The 20,729-nt window shown below is 44.9% G+C and overlaps 1 protein-coding gene across 7 annotated transcripts in view; it reads right to left on the bottom strand.

Moving 5' to 3' along the window:
- Nucleotides 1–655: 655 nt before the first annotated feature.
- Nucleotides 656–20,729, bottom strand: part of FER1L6 (fer-1 like family member 6) — a 129,178-nt gene continuing 109,104 nt past the window's right edge. For all 7 annotated transcript variants that reach the window (XM_045860989.1, XM_045860987.1, XM_045860988.1 and 4 more), the window contains 8 exons: nt 16,804–16,964; nt 14,703–14,845; nt 12,412–12,500; nt 11,876–11,974; nt 8,898–9,139; nt 7,433–7,596; nt 3,926–4,026; nt 656–2,399 (listed from right to left, as the gene is read on the bottom strand). In XM_045860989.1, the coding sequence (XP_045716945.1) occupies nt 2,216–2,399; nt 3,926–4,026; nt 7,433–7,596; nt 8,898–9,139; nt 11,876–11,974; nt 12,412–12,500; nt 14,703–14,845; nt 16,804–16,964 (1,183 nt within the window). In that variant the 3' untranslated portion in view covers nt 656–2,215. The remainder of the gene's footprint in view (nt 2,400–3,925; nt 4,027–7,432; nt 7,597–8,897; nt 9,140–11,875; nt 11,975–12,411; nt 12,501–14,702; nt 14,846–16,803; nt 16,965–20,729) is intronic.

Raw genomic sequence — 20,729 nt, 5'->3', positions numbered from 1 at the left:
AGTTCTCCTTTATTATTTGTTCAAATAATTTTTCCACTTGTTGCTCTTCCTCTTCTCCTTCTGGTACCCCTATAATTTGAATGTTGGAATGTTTAGAGGTGTCCTGGAGGTTCCTAAGCCTCTCCTCATTTTTTTTGAATTGTTATTTCTTCATTCTTTTCTGTTTGGTTGTTTCTTTCTTCCTTCTGGTCCACTCCATTGATTTGAGTCCCAGTTTTCTTCCCAACACTATTGGTCCCCTGTGCATTTTCCTTCATTTCACTTAGTGTAGCCTTCATTTTTTCACTTAATTTGCCACCAAATTCAACCAATTCTGTGAGCATCCTGATTACCAGTGTTTTGAACTGTGCATCTGATAGGTTAGCTATCTCTTCATTGTTTAGTTGTATTTTTTTTCTGGAGCTTTGATCTGTTTCTTTGTTTGGGCCATTTCTCGTTTGTTTGTTTTGATGTACCTGTTATGTAGTGAGGGGTGGAGACTTCGGTGTTCACCAGGGTGGGGCAACCCACATGGTTGTGTTGTGACGCTGTATGTGGGGGCGGGGTCAGAGAGGGAACAATGCCGCTTGCTCCACTCTCTGCCACCTTTCAGTCATTTCCCCCGCTTCCCACAAGCAAATTGGGCCCTTCTGGTGCTGATTCCCAGATGGGTTGGCTTGTGTATGTTCTAGGGTTTCTCCAGTGAACTCTCCTGTGAGGCTGGGAGTTTCTCCAGCTGCCTCAATCCCCACAGGTGTTTTCAGTTGGTGATTTGAGGCTTTCTTTCCCTGCACTGGAGCTCTGGGTTGCGAGATCTGTCTCGCTCTCCAATTGTTCCTCCCAGCTTATCTGCAGGCAAATGTGGGACTGCCTGCTCCACCAGCCGCTGCCTAGCCTTGCCAGCCAGCTGCAGCCTTGCACACCCTACTCCATAATGAGGTACTGGGTCCTCCAGCTGCCACCTTGCCCTGAGTGCTGTCCACATGCCTGTCTCTGCCCCTCCCACTGGTCTGGATGAGTGTGTCTTCTTTAACTCCTTGGTTGTTGGACTTTCATACAGTTTGATTATGTCAATTCTGGTTGTTTTTTGTGTTTAAATTGTGGTTGTCCTTCTTCTGGTTGTGCAAGGAGGCACAGTAGGTCTACCTACGTCTCCGTCTTGGCCAGAAGTCCCAAGTCCTTTGCTTCCCTATTTTAGCTGACAATCCCAGCCCCTCATGTCTACTCCCTGCTTTGGATGGAGTAGCAGATCCAGGCTGTGTTACTTTGAAGATCAAAGGTTCACTTTGAAATCTGACAAGTGCATAGATATGGTTTTTCAGGCTGCTTTTGAAATTGATTTGTGCTTTCAAGTCATGATAGAATATACCACAAAGGTGGTAAGACTAAATGTTGAGTAGTACCAAGGGTGGCCATTCAGATCGTGTCTGTGGGAACACCGTATTTGGTGGGGTGTGCGTCTCTGACTGAAGAGAATTCTTACTGATACTTGGAGCTCTGCCCCGGCCCCTAGACACAGACACAAAATTATATTTGATGTTCACAAAATTCCCATGGAACATAAACCCAAATGGATTTCTCCAGAACTCACTGCTACTACTGATCACAAATTCCACAGCATTGACTTTAATGAAAAACCAGCAACCAGCAATTCCTCTCTAGATAGGAATTTCAACAATGAATTATTTTAGGTGACCAATACGATGTTTTCTCCAAGCTGGTTTTGTAGCCTGAATAAGTGACTGTGTGTTTTAAACTGTAAGGATTAAAGAAGGTTGAGATATGGGACAGGTTACATACCCCATAATTGCTAACATGTGTTCAGTTTATTTGCTGTAAAGTTTGTATTTAAAAGAAAGTACTTCCAATAAAATCTCAGACCCAGAATTAAAATTCTTAGGATAAAATCAGTTGCATAAAGAAAACATTTGCTTAAGTCCATATGAGGTCCCTGTTGATGACCCCAAGGGGAAGGAGTCATTATTTCACACTGCCCATGGGTGAAACATGACCTCAAGTTTCTGAACGTGAAAGGTGATGGCAGAGACTGCTCCCTTCCCATCTCCTCCAAGAAGACCTGATCTGTCCTTAGATGTAGGGATTGGTTCTTGGACCTCTGGGTTCATCCCATTAGCCCCCGGTGCAACGCCTGCACAGAGCACAGGTTCTCATATGCTTACAGGTGAGGAAGAAGAGAGGATTAGTAGAAAGGGAGAGTCTGGTCCTCCATGACTCCCTATGAGCCCACAACGATCTTTCGGCTGATGGCTCCTGGCAAAGTGTAGATGAAGAGGACCAGGAAGATGATGAGGATGATCAGAATGAAAGCAATGATGATGTACTTCTTATAATTCTTCCAGATGAGGTGGTACAGGCACTTGAAGGGGCTCACGAACCAGGAGAAGGAGGTGTCTGGGCGGCTGAGAGAGAAGCAAGAAATCAGGGAAGGGGGTCCGGTTGTCCACCTGCAGAATCCTCTAGACCTCGGCAAGTATTTCTGACTCCCACTTCTCCACAGGGAGAAGCCTGAGAACGGGAGAAGTAGACCACAGTGGCTTAACACAGAGGCAGTCTATCCTTTGAGGCAATAATGATTCCTCATCATTTACAGTTTGGTCTGGTGGAGGGCAAGAGTCTAGTTAGAACCAGAAAGAGGTCTGAGGGCCCTCCATCTGCACACTGGCCAGCTCAAGCCCCACCTCTTCCCTGAAGCGCACCCTGACCAGCCCATCCATAACGAGCCCCCTCATTTCAAATTCTTATCTTACCTATCACTTGACTTGGCCCCTTTCTGAACATGACCCATTTGTCTTATACAGTATGTCAACTATCCTATGAGCCCGTGTGTGTCCCTGAACACACTGAAGGCTCTCGGGAGGCAGAGCTTACATCTTACATTTCTTCAGTGTTCTTCAGGGGTTTTTTAGTAGGTGCACACTGGGGGAGCTCAATAAGTAGTTTTGAATTAATAAGTTCCTGACACTGTGGTAGATGAAAGGTACAGTCAGAGAAGGGACCACTTATCTTGAGACACTTGGGGTCTGGGGATGGAGAGCACAAATAGAATTTGAAAGGGTATTTTGTATGCATATTATATACCTGTACATGTTTACTTTATATTGATATATAACCATGGATTAAATTGAATACAGTAACCCTTCTAGTAATTCCACTCCTGGGAATTTAAAGTAATAATTCATAAAGAGGAGACCTTTTCATCATATTGTGATGATGGAAGAAAGGTAGATATAATTTAAGTATTCAATCATGGGGTGGTAACCAGTTCAACTGCGGGCATCAAGGCCACGGACTATCCCATAACCATTAAAAAGTCCTAATTACGACAACTGTGGGAACACAACAAAACTTTTCAGGATAGGATAAGTGATACATGGACACAATTTTGCATGTAAGATTATAGAATGAGTAGACAAAACATCATGTGAAATTCATATCCACATAAAAATGAGTAAGAAAACATATGAAATTACTCCAGAAATGCTTTTGTGGTAGTATTACAGAAAACGTGCCCTCTCCACTTGCCTCCGCCTTGTTTTTAAAATAGTTTCAGTGACAGAAACAAAGAGCTACGAGGATTGGATGGCACCTGTTGGCGCCTCCTGGCTTCTCAGTTCCCCTGGCGGGATCCTCACAAGGTGTCCAACCCGCGGCCCGTAGGCCACCTGCAACCCAGGATGGCTGTGAATGTGGCCCAGCAGAAAATCTTACATTTACTTAAAGCATTATGGGTTGTCTTTTTGGTGTGTGATTACGTGTTGCAATGTATTCAACATGTGGCCCAAGGCAACTCTTCTTCCACTGTGTGGCCCAGAAATGCCAAGAGGTTGGACACCCTGTGCCTCCACCCGCCCACAGGGGGGCTGCGGAGCACCTTCCCCATTTCTGACGCTTGCTCCCCCCCACCGCCCCCGACAACGCCACTCACTTGGGCTTGGCCAGGGGCTCTGGCTCCTTTCGCGCTTTTCCCACGGGGTTTTTCTCAGCTTCTTCTGCGGTGACCAGGTGGAACTCGGCTTCCACCTTCCCCTGCGGAAAGATAAAGGCTTCAGCTGCTGGTCACAGAGACCCGCTGGGGCATCATCCACCTTCCAGAGAAGTGTCATCATGTGGGAGATTGCCGGGAAGTGCTCTGACGAGGAGGCTGCTTTATTTTGAGAAATGGTGGGACCTGTTTGACTCTGCGAGAAGCCATTTTTTTTTTTTTTTAGGATGAACAATACAAGCCCTGAAATGACATTACACTACTGTTGAGTTTCGTGGAGAGAGCGAGCCCCACATGCAGACAGACACATGCGGACCCAGACACACGTACTATTTAATTTGTAATCACTCTGGCCGAGGAAGCCAAGATTGAACGAGGTTTGCAAAGCTGTGTTATAAAGTCCGGATCTGCGCTCTCAGGCCCTCTGACACCAGACTCTACCCTCTGCTGTTGCCCATGTCTGAGGGACCCCTTTCACGGAAGACAAGGAGCCGGATATTTATTTAACAATAAATAAATACGCCTTTTCTGAAAGGTTTCAGAGGAACTCCACAATTATTGCCATGGCTCTTGCATTAGAACATGATTTTGACATTCAGGGGCTGAACTTGGGTAGCCTATGAAATATTCTAGCGCAGGGTAGCATAGCATAGCAAAGCATGGCAGAGTGCAGCGTAAGAACTGAGCGAACAGGACACGGTGCAGACAGAGCTATGTCTGAAACCAGGCTCCGCCACTCACCAGCTCTGTGTCCCAGGTCAGTTACCTTCCCTCATTGGTCTCATTTTTGTGGGGATGTCAACCACATGCACCCCCTAAGGCTGCTTTGGAAAATAAATGAAACAGCCCTTATACAGGACTCAACCTCGTGCCTGGTAAACGGTCACCGCTTAAAAAGTGATGGCTCCTACCTCTGACACTGTTTCATGGGTAGAAACACATAACTTAATGAGAACCATATCCTGCGCATAGAGAAAAATTCCAAAGATGTCCCAAGGACCCCTCTTCCCGGAGGCGAACAGATGCGAAGAACAGGGAAGCAGAGATGATAAAACGAATCCTGCCCTGCACGCAGGAGTCATCAGTTCATGTCCTGAAGAGCCTGTCCCTTCCTCCCTGCCCTGCCTGAGTGGCCCCAAGGCGCTCATTTGGCACTGGAAAGGCAGCAGGGGAAGGTGCTTTCTGGCACATTCTGGCATAGTCTCATGAACACCGCGCCTCACCCCGTGTCTCTCTGCACAGAGGGTTCCAAGTCCCGTCTCAGTCATCAGTATGCAGCCAAGCACCAGGGAAAGGCCTTAAGCTAATCATATCCTCCAAATGCACATTTAAATCAGAGCAAGAAAATAAAAAAAGGACAGTTTGAGAGACTATCTATTAACCCAGTGACACCTGTGCAGGAAGAAAAGGTCCTGAGAAGACTGGATTTGTTGTTACTGCACACGTCATTAATATTCATGGTTTCCAGCTTCACCTGCCTAGAGACTGAGGCGGGGGAAGGCGGAGAGGGGGCTGTGTTCGGGCCAGACGTGCCTTCGGCAGCAGTGGTTCTGGCTATTAACACTCAGCTCTCACTGGCCTGGGAGGAGGCAGAGTCTCATTCATCAACGGTGGGGACGAATGCTGGCAAAGCCCTTTAGGAAGAGGAATACACTTAGACCCACATGTCTAAGTGTATGGGCAAGTGTAAGTACATGGGTAGGTGCATACATATATACACCTACCCATATGCATGCATACATGTATGTACATGTGAGTGTGTGCATTACCTAACATGGTCATACTCCAGACCTGGGAATTCCTGCGAAACTGAACTAAGGAAATAATTCCAAACTTGGAAAAAGCTCTCTGCACAGAGCATAGTCACCTTCCTTTTGGACGTTCAGACTGTCCCGTCACGATGAGCTGTCACGACAAACTCATCCCGTGTTTCTCTGGCCTGGACCTGGAGTCAGTCACTTCTCCAACAACGCCGCTTGCATTTGGTGGGAACGGGTGTTTAGAAACCAGGATCCAGGTGCTGTCGGAGTCTTCTCCGCTAGCGAGCGATTTTCACCTTTTCATTATACTTTGTTCTTGAAAAATTCATGTGCTGCCCTGCTGGACCCCTCAACTCCCTCAGAGTGAACTAGGTCCCTCCCTCCTCTCTCTTCCTTTTGGGTGGCAGACACTTTGATTACTTCATGCGTGGCTGCATTATTAACACATCTGTTCTGCTCCCTAGGCTCTGGGCTGGCTGAGGGTAAAGGCCATGCTTGCTTCATTTCTGAATCCATCCGCTCACCAGTCAGCTCACCGACTGAGGATCTCATCTGTGCTGAGCTGCGGAGCCAGAACTGAGACCAGAGGCTGCCACGCAGGAAGCCCTCAGGAAGTCCTTAGGAGAATGGGAAAGAGCCCGCTTGGAGTCTCACTCTCTTTACCCCATTCCTCCACTCGGCGGGGATTACACGGAGAACGGGGGGGGAAAGAGAAAACTCCCAGAAAACACAGTAAAACCAGACACCGTGGAGTCAGGCTGGCAGCTGCCATTCATCCAGTCAAGTTCAAAGGGAATCCTGGCCTGGCACCCACTAGGCCCCTAGTGCAGGGAGAGAGGGGGAGAGGGGGAGAGGGGGAGAGAGAGGGAGAGAGGGAGAGAGGGAGAGAGGGAGAGAAAGAGGGAGGGGGGGAAAGAGGGGGAGAGGGAGGGGGGAGGGGGGGAGAGGGGGAGAGAGAGGGAGAAAGAGAGAGGGTAGTTCTCTCTCCAGCCTGGCTTCCTGGGCATGCTGCCGCCACCGGGCACAGGAGCAGAGCGGAGAGCAAGCCCAGCCCCAGAGGAGGTCAGCAGCAGAGAAAAGAGGCCACCGATGCCACTCAGTCCCTTTTCTCAGCTTCATCCATCACTGAAGCTGTCCCTCCTCCCTCACAGAGACTGTGGGAAAGGGCAAAGAAACTTTCTTCCCAGTGTTTGTGAAAGGTCAGAATTCCTACAGCGTGTGCCACACAGTAGGACCAAGCTGGCAGTGCGGGGGCAGGGACAAATGGCCCTCCCTTCTGTCACTTGCTCAAGAACATTTCCAAAGGCTGGATCCCTTTGTAAATGGAGTCTCCTATTTGAAGATGAAGGGGTAAGGTATTAATGTAAAATTTTACATCATTCAAGACTTGATGCATAATTTGTAGAAATGTTAAAAAAAACACACAGCCAGTGCCGGCGGCATAAGTTTAAGCCAAAAGAACAAAACCACCCTGACAGTCAGCTATTAAATCAAGCATGCTGAAATACGGCGGGCTTAATGCATTTGTAACGGGTTCAGAGTTCTTGCTCCTCAGCAGAACCTTTGCCCTAAAGGGCTCTATGTTATTTTTACTGCAAAGCACTTCACTGGAAGTTTGCAAAATGACTCATTTAGAAAGCATAATGCTCCTTGCCTGCCCCCCACCCCATCTCCTACAGCTGCCACTTACGGTGAGTTCTTTGCTTTTAGCGAAAGGCCACCAGCCGCGCACACGCTTTTGCTGGAATATGGAGATCTTGTTCTCCTCGCTTGCATTTTCAAACCTGGTGAGATCACAGGCTTTGGCAGACTTGGCTGCCCGGGGGAAACTATTGAGGTTCATTTCCAGGGAGCCTGTGAAGAGATGCCCATCACAGTTATGGAAGGGCTTTTAAAATCAATCCCCATTCTTAATTCACCCATCTACTCATTTGTTCATCCATTCATTCACCCATTTATCCAGCCATCCATCATCCTTCCATCCATCCATCATCCATCCATCCCTCAGCAGTCATTCAATTAGCTCCATATTGGGTCACTAGCATGAGCTGGGTATTGGGGATACAAATATGATCAATACATATTTGGTGCCCTCAAAGCACAAGAGCAGAGCTACAATATGAAACCTTCAAGCCTCAGCATCGGGTGTCATTGCTGCTGGGCATCTCTGCCCTCTGACTGCAGTCTGAATCATGTGCCTGCCTCCTGAGCCTTCCCCTGCTCAGCACAGATCAGCCCAGGAGAACCCCCTTCTCCTGCCTCACCTTCCTCTGTGAGTCCGCCAAACCCCTCCAGGTCAGGGACTAGGTCCCACAGTCTTTGTAGCTACTCTTCAAGACCTCGGTAGGCTCTCTGCATTGTATTTTTTAGTGAACAAATATTGGGCAGGCTCAGAGAATGTCTATGAGGGCTGCCAGAGCTTTATATATCTAATAACCTTTTCCTATTACAAAAGCAGTATTTGCTAATTGTGAATATTTAGAACATGCCCATAAGAAAAAAATAAAAGAAAAAAATGTCCATAATTCTGTCCCCCAAAGAGCAGTTGGCCACTGCTCTATGGATTAGTTCTTATCCTTATTATCCACCTTTCTCCTTGACTGACTCTGACTATCACTTTCTCCTGTACGTGTAAACAGATATTTTACAGAAAGGGAATTTTTTCTGCACTCTTTCACTTAATGCATCGTGCACATCTACCCAACTCATTAAATGTTGTACTGTGTTTGTGGCTGCAGGGTTATCATTTATTGAGTGCTTACTGTGTATGAGGTGCCGTGCTTACCTGTTAAATGATATTATCACATATACAGCTCCCAACATGCTCTGAGATATGCAATATTACTATCCCCACTTTCACAACTGAGGAGAACTGAGGCACAGGGTAAACCACTAATTAGCCCCAAATTTAACAGCTTCTCAGGGGAAGAGCAAAGATCCATTTAAATCTGTTTGAATATGTATCTTCCACCATATGAAGGCACCATAACTTATCCACCTAATCCTTTATTAATGGCTCCTTGGAGTGCTTGCAATTTTTTACTGTCCTAAATAGCACTGCAATTATTATCCTTGTGGCTAAATCAGACCACGCTCCCCCAAACCTGGGACACAGCCCTTAGCATTCATACGGCTGGATGAAGCCCTCGGCTTACCCAGGAAGTCATCCGAGGAGAGCCTTTCAAAATCCCACACCTGGAGCACCAACACGGCTGGCACCTTACACTCCATCTTCTCCAAGGAAAAGATGTTCTCCCTCTTGGTGATGACTATCTGCTTCTCAGGGGGCAGGTACTGAAACGGAAACAGGAAGCGCCAGTTGAAGTTCCCCTCGCCAGTCAGGGAGTTGTAGTGCACGTCCGTCTCCTGCTTGTCGTCTTCCAAGCCCTTTATCCACCTGAATGGAGGCAGAAGAAGAGTGAAACACTCAGGGCAGGTTGTGCAGGCACCAGTCTAATTGAGAGGGATTGAGCTAGTTCCAATGTGGTCAGAGATTATGGTTTTAAGATCACGAAATAGTTAGAGTTAGAAGTTTCCACTGATCTAAAAGGGAACATAAAAGATAAAGGGTCTGAAACAGAAACAGATTCTAAGGCAGGCTGGGGAAGTGTACTCAGTTGCCCGTGGGTAGATCAGAAGCCCCATGTAATAAAGAAGGAAAATTCAGGACACGTGAAAGTAGAATTGGTCTCTTCTCACACTGAGAGCCTCTTTGTCAGGGGTGCCACCTCTGCACCTGAGTGTTACAACAAGATCACCCACTACGTCGAGGCCTCGAACAGTGACCTAATTTAGACCTGTGATATCAGACCTGTAACTGGCCCCTTTTTCCCTGGTTGTGGGTCTCAAAAACCCAGCAGGCCTGCATCAGCGTGGCATGGGGGACATGAGAGCTGCCTACACCCACCCGGGTTCCAATCCTGGCTCTACCACTTACTAACTGTGCAGCTGTGGATAAGTTACCTAACCTCTCTGTGCCTTTCTTTCACCTGGATCATGGAAGCAGTGGCAGCACCAAGTTCATAGGGTTGTTCTCAGGAATTACATGAGATAATATCTGTTAGGTGCTTTTGTGTGCGCCAAATTATCTATATGGTTATTTCATCTTAGTATCTCCTGGTTTTACTCCTCCATACCCAGTGTAAAGTAAGCTACAGTTAATATACATCCCCTACTACATGATGAATTATTATTGAGAAAGATAGATACTTTTTATATAAACTAATTGATAATTCCAAACCACGTGTTTTCTGAAAGCAGACACCCCTCCCCCACAGAGCAGGGGAGGGTAAAGACCACTCCCCCTCAGGGAAGTGGCACTATTCAGGGTACGGACACAGTGACTGTATTTTGCTGGGTATAATGTACACTTTTTTGCCAAAATTTTTGAGGGAAAAATAAGGATGTGCATTATACATGGGTAATACTAACTCAGTATCTATGTAAATGTTTTTATTTATTTATGCTTATGCATTAAAAATATAACTCTAGAAAGCAATAACGATATCCATATGCAAAATAATACACTGGAATACAATAATTGGTTTTGTTTCTAAATATGAATACATAAATAATTGAATTAAAAAATTAAAATGAAGTTCTGGCTGGCATAGCTCAGTGGATTGAGCGCGGGCTGAGAACCAAAGCATCGCAGGTTCGATTCCCAGTCAGGGCATATGCCTGGGTTGCAGGCCATGGCCCCCAGCAACTGCACATTGATGTTTCTCTTTCTCTCTCTCTTTCTCCCTCCCTTCCCTCTCTGAAAATAAATAAATAAAATCTTTAACAAAATTAAAATGAAAGATATTTTTTCCCTGAAAGTTTGGGCTGAAAATATGGGTGCGCATCATACACAGCAAACTGCAGGTATTCAGCTACAGATAGCGCTCACTGAAGCAATACATATGTGGTACCTGTTATGAGGAAATGAGTGAGAAACAGATGCTAAGAGAGTGATGGAGAGCAGAGATATATGGTCCTTGACTTCCTGGAGCTACAGCCATGGCGGGAAGGGGTTTGGACACAGGGATTTGGATGGGGTGGCAGAAGTCACCAAAGAGAGATGTGCAGAAGCCCTATGGAAGAAAGGAAAGAAGCTCAGTGGACCAGAGAGCAGAAAGCAAGGGGGAGTATTGATCCAGGGAGATGAGGCTGGAGGGGGATAGGCAAGGGCTAGTCATATGGGGTATTTGAGGACATATTAGGTATTGGAATGTATGCCCAGAGAAAACAGAGTGCCACTAAAGGGTTGGAAGTACACAACTGACATAATCAGATCATGTTCTGAAAAGATATCTCATGTTTTGACTTAGAGAACAAATTCTTGGAGGCAAGAGTGAATATGGAGAGACCAATTCATATTGCATTGGTGTTTCAGTGGCTCCAGCAAGAGATGATGGAGGAGAAGACTATAGAGCTGATATGGTGAAGATGGAGAGAAGTGAATTGCACTGATAATTCTTTCAGAGATAAAATGGACAAGATGTGATGGCATGCCAGAAATGGGGGCATCAATGAGGAGGAAGATTTGTTGGCTGGGGAAGACAAAGAGATACCAAGATGAGGCTGAGATGAGTTTTTATCTGAGCTACAAGTTTATGTCACTTTTGCTTCTGATTCTTTACCCTCATGTTTCTCTCCCTGACTGGAGGCTAAAAGGAAGCCTGTCATAGCCCAGGTGTAAGAGATGTAACATCCTTAGTTCCCTGAGTCCTGCGTTCCTGTCATTTTTATCAGTAGAGCCAGCAAATGGGAAGGCCTAAGTTTTAGCATTTGTATGAGCCTTACAATCTTCTCATCACTTGAGCTTCCACCGATAGCACATCGCTCTACTTCCCTTCAGGTGTAATGGCATTTTGAATGTTACTCAGAAAGTCTAAGTATATAACATCTCATTTAAAGAGATGCTTATACAGCAAGATTTCTTCACAAATCTATTTTATAAGACAAATCTATCAAAATGATCAAACAAGACAAATATTTGACAAAAGTGAGCTTACCAAACAAGGTGAGTGAGATGAACTCCTGTTGTGGGATGTGGGTGGAGTAGCTTCCATGAAGCTTAGGTTTGGTTAGGGGTTCAAGAGGTAAAAAGAGGAAGGATAGGGAGGAGGGAGTTTGTTGACGGCCTTACCCTTTAACATAAATATCACTTGACTTTTGTCCTGTGAAGATATTCTCATCCTCTAAAATAACATCTTCAGTGTTCCAGATGGTTACTCTCAGTTCATATCTGGAATAAGGGAGGGCAGCATTAGGTTAAAAACGGCAAAAACTGAGTCAACGAGTGTTTATGTGATTCGGGTATTGCTCTGAGTCCGTAAGTCTCCTCAACTTCACCAAGTTCAAAAACATCAACACTTAAGGTCTTGGTTCCTTCAAAACCAAGCATCCCAGCTGGCATCACCAAAGACCTGAATTCTTCTGAGCCGATCCTCCACCTAGTCACCCACATTTTTCAGCATGTTGAAGCACCATAGCAGCCCCCACCATAAAACAGGGACCCCCGTTCCAATCTCCACACTCCCCCGTGCTGTAATTGGCCAGGCAGAAAGTGAGGTATCAGGTGCCAGTTGATCAATGTGACACATGAGACCAGATCAAATGTCATGATCGTTTAGTCTGCCACCATGATCTCTGCCCCTGGCGGCTGGGCTGCAGCTGACTTACCCTTTGGGTTGCCGTGGTGAAATGTCAACAGGAGGTCCCGGCTGAGGCATATCTTTGGGAAACATGTCCACCCACATCTGCAGGCGGCCCTTGTTAAGAAATGAAGACCTCCTTTAGCTTTGGGGTGAGGGGGAGCAGACCCCATGGGCAATAGGCCATTCATGGTTTTAACAGATGTCTTTGCTAGAAATGGATACTAGATACAGCTTGGTAGCTTTATGCATGTTTAGAATATTTGTTGGCAAAGGCAGAACCTACATGTCAAGTAAGAATTAGTCAGAGCATATATTAAGAGCAGGAGAAGGGCAAGCAAACTCTTACTGAGCATCTGCTATGTGGTAGACAAAGAGCTGTGTGCTTGATAAGCATTACCTCATGAACTGCCCCAGTATCCTCGCTGGGGAGATGATATTATTACTACTTAGCTGATGAGCAAACATCTTGCCTATGTTACACAGACAATATGTAGCAGAGTCCGGATTCAACTCTTGTCTGTTGACTACAGAGACTGCTCTTTTTACATATTCCCAAAGCTTAAGAAGATGATAATGCTATCCATTAGCAGTGCATGCTTTATTGTTTCCAATGTACCTTAACATCCATTAGCTTCATTAAATGTTCTCCCTAGCCATATTTCCGTGTTACACATAAAAAACCTAAGGCGTAGAGAAGTCGAAGAAATGATCTGCAATCCTACTGCTAATTAGCAGCAGAACAGGGCCTCTCATTCGTTGCCTTGAACTCCACACACTACACCTTATTCTGTTGCAAGGGAGCTAGGAGCCCATGTGGGGAGGTCTGGTGGACTCTGTATTCAGCTCTGTTGTATACATTCTAAGGCAAGAAAGTCTGGGCTGGGTGGTCGGGGGCGATTTTGTAAGAAGGAAGTGGGGCTTCCACCTGAGCAGGAAAAATATGTATGAAATGGGGGTAGCGGGAGGGAGCTTTGGTTAGAGATAAAAAAGACTTTCTAAGGAAAGGACAATAGGTGAGAAGCTTTAGCATTTGGGAAGAGAAGAACAATTCAGTGGAGGGTTACAGCTCTAGACAAAAGTGGGATGATTTGTTCTCTTAAGAAATATTGACGTTCAGCTTGAATCAAAAAGCCACCTCTGACGGGAAAAGGGAAGGATACCAGTAACTAAGTCACCTCGAACATCATTGTGAATTTAGGAAACAACCATAAGCTTCTACATCTGGGAAAGGTCTACCCTTCCAAGGCATTTCCTGACCCATGCAATGACTAGGTTTATATCCCAACTCCACTGAGGTAGGGGAGCCAGCTGGGTTCTCCTGCCCCATTATAGTCAAGTTCATGGCTTTGCCAAAGGTACACAGTGAGTGAGTCCAGTGCAGGGACAGGGCTAGGGACTCGAACTGCCTGGATTAAAGTCCAGCTCTACTTATCAGCTAAGTTTGAGCAAGTTATTTAAACTCTCTGAACCTCAGTGTCCTCACCTTAACAGAATCATAGTAAGTATATACTAGGGCTATATAAGGAATAAGAGTGAGGTGACCCCCACAGCCCTGTGTGCCCAGGAAAAGCCATTGCACCAGCATAAGTACTAATAGTGACCTCTTCCACCCTCAAAATGACCGCAGTTTGGAGAAGCAATTCTATGATCATCCTAATTATGTGAGATCATTTATGTAAAGGACCTAGTACATAAAAGGCTCTTAATAAAGTTTATCTTCTCTTCCCTTCTAAGTTCTAACCCAGACTTCTAGTTATTTTTTCCACACGGCTTCTTCTTGTCAGTCCTTTAAGGTTAGCCACCATTTATTGCCTCTCCGGGAAATCCAGTGAGCTGCGTGCTTGTTTTAAAAGATATTTGGACAAAGGCTTGAACATAGCCAATGGGTTTTGAAGTTTCTCAAATGTCAGAATGCTCCCCAAAGAGTTTGACAGCTCCAATCATTAAAAAAAAAGGAAAAAGCAGTAAGTCCAACACTGACTCCAGCACAGAGTTTCTTGACCTTGATATTACTGGCATTTGAGGCTGAATGATTCTTTGTTGTGAGGAGCTGTGCAGAATAGGATATTTAATAGCATCCTGACCTATACCCATGAGATGTCAGTAGCGCCTCTACCTACTTGAGACAACCAGACATTGTTAAGTATCCCAGAGCAGGGCTGTGTGTGTGTGTGTGTGTGTGTGTGTGTGTGTGTGTGAAATCTGTCCCTTTTAAGAGCCATTATTCTAGGGTGCATAAGCTTAACTTCTAAGGGGAAAGTCACATTCCTCAGGGATGAACCCTCCTATCGGGGCCACACCTGTCTTGGCCACTACCTGCTCCATTCCTGGCTTGTCCTTGTGGTACAGCGGCCGGGTTTCGATGTGCTCAGGAACCAGCCTGCACCCCACTTCTGGGATGTCACTCCAAGAGTGTAAAACCTTGAGGGCCAAGTGCTCATAAGACTCCACCGTCTCATCTGTATGGAAGAAAGAAAAATGAAGAGACTTGTCAGCTGTGTGTTCCTGGAAAGGGACAGTGATGGGCAATCAGGTGCATTTTTAAACACATCTAAAGGTTCCTTTAAATATAATGAGTCACAGGAGAATCCAGCAGAAGAGAAAAAGAACACAGCGAGAACAGAAAGAGGTGGGGGTAGAACGGTAGGAAGGGAAAAGAGGCTGAAAATTTAGAGGGTGAGACATGAGATGGGGTGCGAAGAAGACCCAGAGAGCACCAGGGGTCTTGGAGTGCGGGGCTCCTTGAATCAGGTTTCTCTAAAGCCTACAAATCACAAGCTGGGCTTCGAGGTACTGGAGGGGAAACATTTCTCGGAGATATTAAAACTGTTGCTAACATGGCAGTGTGGTAGGGCCCGGGGAATCAGGGTGACCCTAAACAGGGTGGTGAAATGGGCACAATACGTGTTCATGGGAGACTTCTGTCTTTTCTCATTATTGCTTGGGATTTCCCTCCTGCCAACTCCTGCTCACAGAAAAGATTCTCTGATCCATCATTTTGCTAAAGAAAGTAATTCACGATAACAACTACTGGTAGGAACATTATTTACAAACATTCTGAGGCAAAAATGGTTGAAAGGATCAAATCTTGACAGTTTAGAATGGCTGAATTTGACACAGAAAATTAAACTTTTTTTAAAAAGGGGGAGGGCCACAAAAGAAATCTCCCAATAGTAGTAATTACAATCAGTAAAAGTTGATAGGGACAAACAAGTAATCAGTGGACTAAATCTCTGTCATGAAGTTTAATCCATCAAAAACTGATCTTGAGGAACATAATTTCAGATTTTTGGTGGGCAAAAACAAAAGAATGTGTGTGTGTTTTTTAAATACACATTCTTTTTTTTTAAGATTTTTATTTATTTATTTTTAGAGAGAGAAGGGAGGAAGATAGAAAGAGAGAGAAAGAAACATCACTGTGCAGTTGCTGAGGGTTATGGCCTGCAACCCAGGCATGTACCCTGGCTGGGAATTGAACCTGGGACACTTTGGTTCCCAGCCCACGCTCAATCCACTGAGCTACACCAGCCAAGGCTAAAAGAATGTGTTTAATCATGAAATATTGCACATTGACCAAGGAACTGAATCAGCTTAATAAAGTACATAGTGAAAGAGACTATTTCTCAACATAAATTTACCAATATGTCATTCATACACTATCTAAGTGTCAATGAACTCTGCCTGTAAGAACCTCCAGAAGTTTCTGGGGTCAAAACGACATGGTAAAAAGAACTCTTGGCCTCAGAATGGTGGGATCACACGACAGTGTCAAAGCAAAGCCTCCCCGGGATCTTCCTGGCGGGTGCTGTGATGTGCCCATGGAAAATCCCCTGCTCGGTGCTGCAACAGGAGAGTTGGGATAACATTTATGGGGGTCATTTGGGTTGTGTCCAATGATGTCTTGTGCATAACAGTTTTTTAGGTTCTTGCCTACCTTTTGGTACGACAGTTCTACTTATGGGATCTCTACTGCAGCAACATCAGAAATGTGCAAGACTACGTTACAAGGAGGTGGGTGGTAGCATCAAGTATCATGACAAAAAGTGGACACAATGTGAATATCATCAATGATCATTTCAAAGCACAAAGGAGAACTGTCATCATCTATTAGAAATAGAAAAGGCAGGATACAATACTATATCTGGTACATTTACAGATCTGTAAAAATGGGGTATATGGCATGCACCACAGATGCACACACAGACTGAAGGGAAATATGCCAGCATGCTGCATGATGCTTATCTCTGATTTGGGGGAATATAAATGATTTTCATTATCCTCCTTACTTTTCCATATTTGCTCCCATGAACATGCATGACATGTACAATAGAGGGCCACTGTCCCCAGCCGCAAGCACCACCAGAAGCAGACTTTTCAGAAGAAGCGCGAAGCCAGCAGGCTGCACTAGGGGAGTTACCAGTGTCCTCTTCAGAGAAGACTGTCTTTCCAGAAAAGACCTGGTTTCCGATCTGTATTTTCCCAGGTCGAAAGTAGGGTCCATCCAGCTTGTTGTCTTTGCAAAGCTTGGTGAGGATTTCAGTGGGTTTGGATGCATCTCTCCAGGCATTGTATCCTTCTCTGAAAAGCAGAGAAAGGACAGGTAGGGTGAGGCTGGCTTCCCCTGGAAGGACACATTCAATGTCCCTGTTCAAAGGGCCACCTCAGTATGATCTACAGTTTCCTTCAGATTCAACATGCCATTCTATATATTTGGGCTAGCATTTTAGGGTTTTTTTTTTCTCTTTCCTGGTCAATACCTCTGTATATATCTGCTTGCATGAAAAGCAGGACTTCTGATTAGCTTGACATAAAAATCCTTTGCAAGTAGAGTTTTTTAATGTACCTTAAAAATTGAAGTTAAAGCAATCATTTTAAAGTTGACCATCTCAGTGGCATTTAGAACACTGACAATATTGTGCAACCACTACCTCTATCTAGATCCAAAAAAATGTCCATGGCCCCAAAGAAAACCCTGTGCCCAGGGAGCAGTTACTCCTCCTCCCTCCTCCCCCCGCCTTTGGCAATCACCAAGCTGCTTTCCGTCTCCATGGATTTCTTTGCAGGTTTTTGTTGTTGTTGTTGTTTGGTTTTTGTTCTGTTTCTAGCAGAGTAGCCATTTGGCTGTTACTCTAAGAGGAAAGCCTAGCTCATCCTTTCAGTTTCTCTGTTTCTTCCTTCCTCTCTGCTTCCACGCCCCGGAATCGTACTGTAGACTCATGACCCAGGCAGAAAGTCTAGATGTGTCTCTAGTCAGTGATTTTCCTGGTGCTGAGTTTCTAAACCTTTCCAACCCCTCTATCCCTTAACAACTAGTTGTTTGTTTATAAGTTAATAACTGGCAATGATGTGCTCTCTGAGAGCCATGGCCAAGATGAGCTTGGATTTCTCTGTACATTTTGGGACACAGAATTCATCCACATTTAACTCATCTGAGCATTTAAACCCATCGGAACATGGCCGCTGTCCTACACTGTACCAGAGATATGACGGATGGTCCTGGAAAGTCCATCCCAACCATGCCCAGAGCCACTCACAGGGCTCCCCTGACATAAGTGCTTTGTTTTATTTTAAAACCTTTTCAGGAAACAAAGGTTGTAACTTCTCTGACTCAATGATTTTGCTCCCTGGTAATTCCACCATCAGGAAATTCTTCTGAACAAAGAATGCAGCAGATTGGCCCGTGGCTTCCTTCCCTGACTTCAGCTGATCATTATCCGGGTGATGCCATCTCGGGTACTTGATGCCAACACCTCACTAGAGTCCCGACACGGAACTGGCTCTCTGGACTCAGGGAAGAGCAGGCCAGCGGCAGGGACTTGTGTGAAATGTGCGCCGTGAGGGAAACGGGCCATGGGACTCTGTTCACGGGAGTCCCAGAGGGGACAGCCCTTCTGGAGGGCCGTTGGACATGGGTACTAACAGTCCTGGAAATACGCATCCCTTTCACCGGAACAGTCCACGGCTACAGAAGAATACTGAGTGGATGACCAGAGAAGTGTGCAATGGCTTTTGTGTGTGATTGCTGACAGCAGCAATATTTCTCATAAAGAAGAAAAACATAAATGCCTTGAAGTTCATGCAGCCAAACTGGTTATATCATTTTATAATAAATTTGCCTGATGGAACACTACTGAGCTATTCAAATAACGATTTTGAACACTATTAAATGATATTATTGAATGCTTGTAACATAAAGTTTAGCAAGACTAGTTTACAAAATTGCACAGAGTATAAACTTTGGGGGGCAATAGCACATAGAAAAAATACTAAAAGGAAACATATACATTTTTTTACACAGTTCTCTCGGGGTAAAAAAAGTTTATCATTATTTTGTACTTTCTGTATTTCCTAAAATTTCCACAATGAATATATATTATATTCAGAAAAAACATTTGCAAAAGTATACCATGAAAATCTAATGTTTTCATACTTTCCTACCTGAAATTTGTAATTGTAAGGTTTTAATCCCTTTTAAGATATCAGATACAACATCTTTTAAAAAATAAAACTGGTAGGCTAAATTTTCAAATTAAGCAGAATTTAAAATCTTTGTAAAGAGTGAGAGTTCAGCCCACTATTCTCTCATTTTCAGGTGGGGATACAGATTAATGGGTTTTGAGACAACTGAAGGAGATACTCCATGTGAAGTGCTTGGTGTATCATAAGTTCTCATAAGTGTTAGTTATAATTAAAATATATGGGACTTCCGGCCAAGATGGAGGTGTAGGTAGACACACTGTGCCTACTTGCATAGCCAAAAGAACAACAACAACAAATTTAAAAACAAAAAACAACCAGAACTGATAGAAAATTGAACTGTATGGAAGTCTGACAACCAAGTAGTTAAAGAAACATTCATCCAGACTGGTAGGAGGGGCAGAGACAGGCAGCCAGGTGGAGAGGACTCACGGCAAGACCGAGGCTGGTGGACCGGGGTGAACAAGGTGGTGGCTGGCAGACTGGGTGGTCCCACACTCACGTACAGATAAACCAGGAGGAACAACTGGGGAGCGAGACAGACCAGGCAACCCAGGGTTCCAGCACGGAGAAATAAAGCCTCAAAACCTCTGATTGAAAACACCTGTGGGGGTTGAGGCGGTAGTGGGAGAAACTTCCAGCCTCACAGCAGAGTTCGTTGGAGAGACCCACAGGGTCCTAGAATGTACACAAACCCACTCACCTGGGAATCAGCAACAGAAGGACCCAATTTGCTTGTGGGTGGTGGGGAAAGTGACTGAAAGCTGGCCCAGAGCAAGCAAGCAGCACTGTTCCTTCTCAGACCCCTCCCCCACATACAGAGCCACAACACAGCCACGTGGGTTGCCCCGCCCTGGTGAATACCTAAGGCTCCACCCCTTACTATGTAACAGCTGTGCCCAGACTAAAAAAAGAAGGCTCAAATTCAAGAACAGAACAAAGCTCCAGAAAAAATACAACTAAGTGATGAAGAGATAGCCAAACTATCAGATGCACAGTTCAAAACACTGGTAATCAGGAAGCTCACAGAATTGGTTGAGTATGGTTACAAAATAGAGGAAAAAGTGAAGGCTATGCAAAGTGAAAAAAAGGAAAATGTACAGGGAACCAACAGTGATGGGAAGGAAACCCGGACTCATATCAACACTTTAGACCAGAAGGAAGAAATAAACATTCAACCAGAACAGAATGAAGAATTCAAAAAAATGAGGAGAGGCTTAGGAACCTGCAGGACAACTTTAAATGTTCCAACATCCAAATTGTAGGGGTGCCAGAAGGAGAAGAGGAAGAGCAAGAAATTGAAAACTTATTTGAAGAAACAATGAAGCATTTCCCCAATCTGGCCAAAGAAATTGACTTCCAGGAAGTCCAGAGAGTCCCAAAGAAGTTGGACCCAAGGAAGCACATACCAAGGTACATCATAATTACATCAGTCAAGATTAAACATGAGGAGAGAATCTTTTTTTTTAAAGATTTTCTTTATTTACTTTTATAGGTAGGGAGTGAGAAGGAGTAGGAGAGTGACATCAATGTGTGAGAAATACAGTGATTGGTTGCCTCTCACACCTCACCTACTGGGGGCCTGGAATGTGCCCTGACTGGGAATTGAACCAGTGACCTTTTAGCTTGTAGGCCAGTGCTCAATCCATTGAGCCATACCAGCCAGGAGGAGAGAACCTTAAAAGCAGCAAGAGAAAAGGGAAGCGTTACCTACAAAGGAGTTTCCATAAGACTATCGGCTGATTTCTCAAAAGAAACCTTACAGGCAAGAAGGGGCTGGAAAGAAAGTATTTGAAGTCATGGAAGGCAAAGACCTACATCCAAGATTACTCTATCCAGCAAAGCTTTCATTTAGAATGGAAGGGC

This window comes from Phyllostomus hastatus, unplaced genomic scaffold (assembly GCF_019186645.2).
Source record: "Phyllostomus hastatus isolate PE091 unplaced genomic scaffold, TTU_PhHast_1.1 phas_scaffold_21, whole genome shotgun sequence".
Classification (NCBI taxonomy): Eukaryota; Metazoa; Chordata; class Mammalia; order Chiroptera; family Phyllostomidae; genus Phyllostomus; species Phyllostomus hastatus.
The sequence above is the reverse complement of the archived record's forward strand: the minus strand, read 5'-3'. Positions and strand labels throughout refer to the sequence as shown.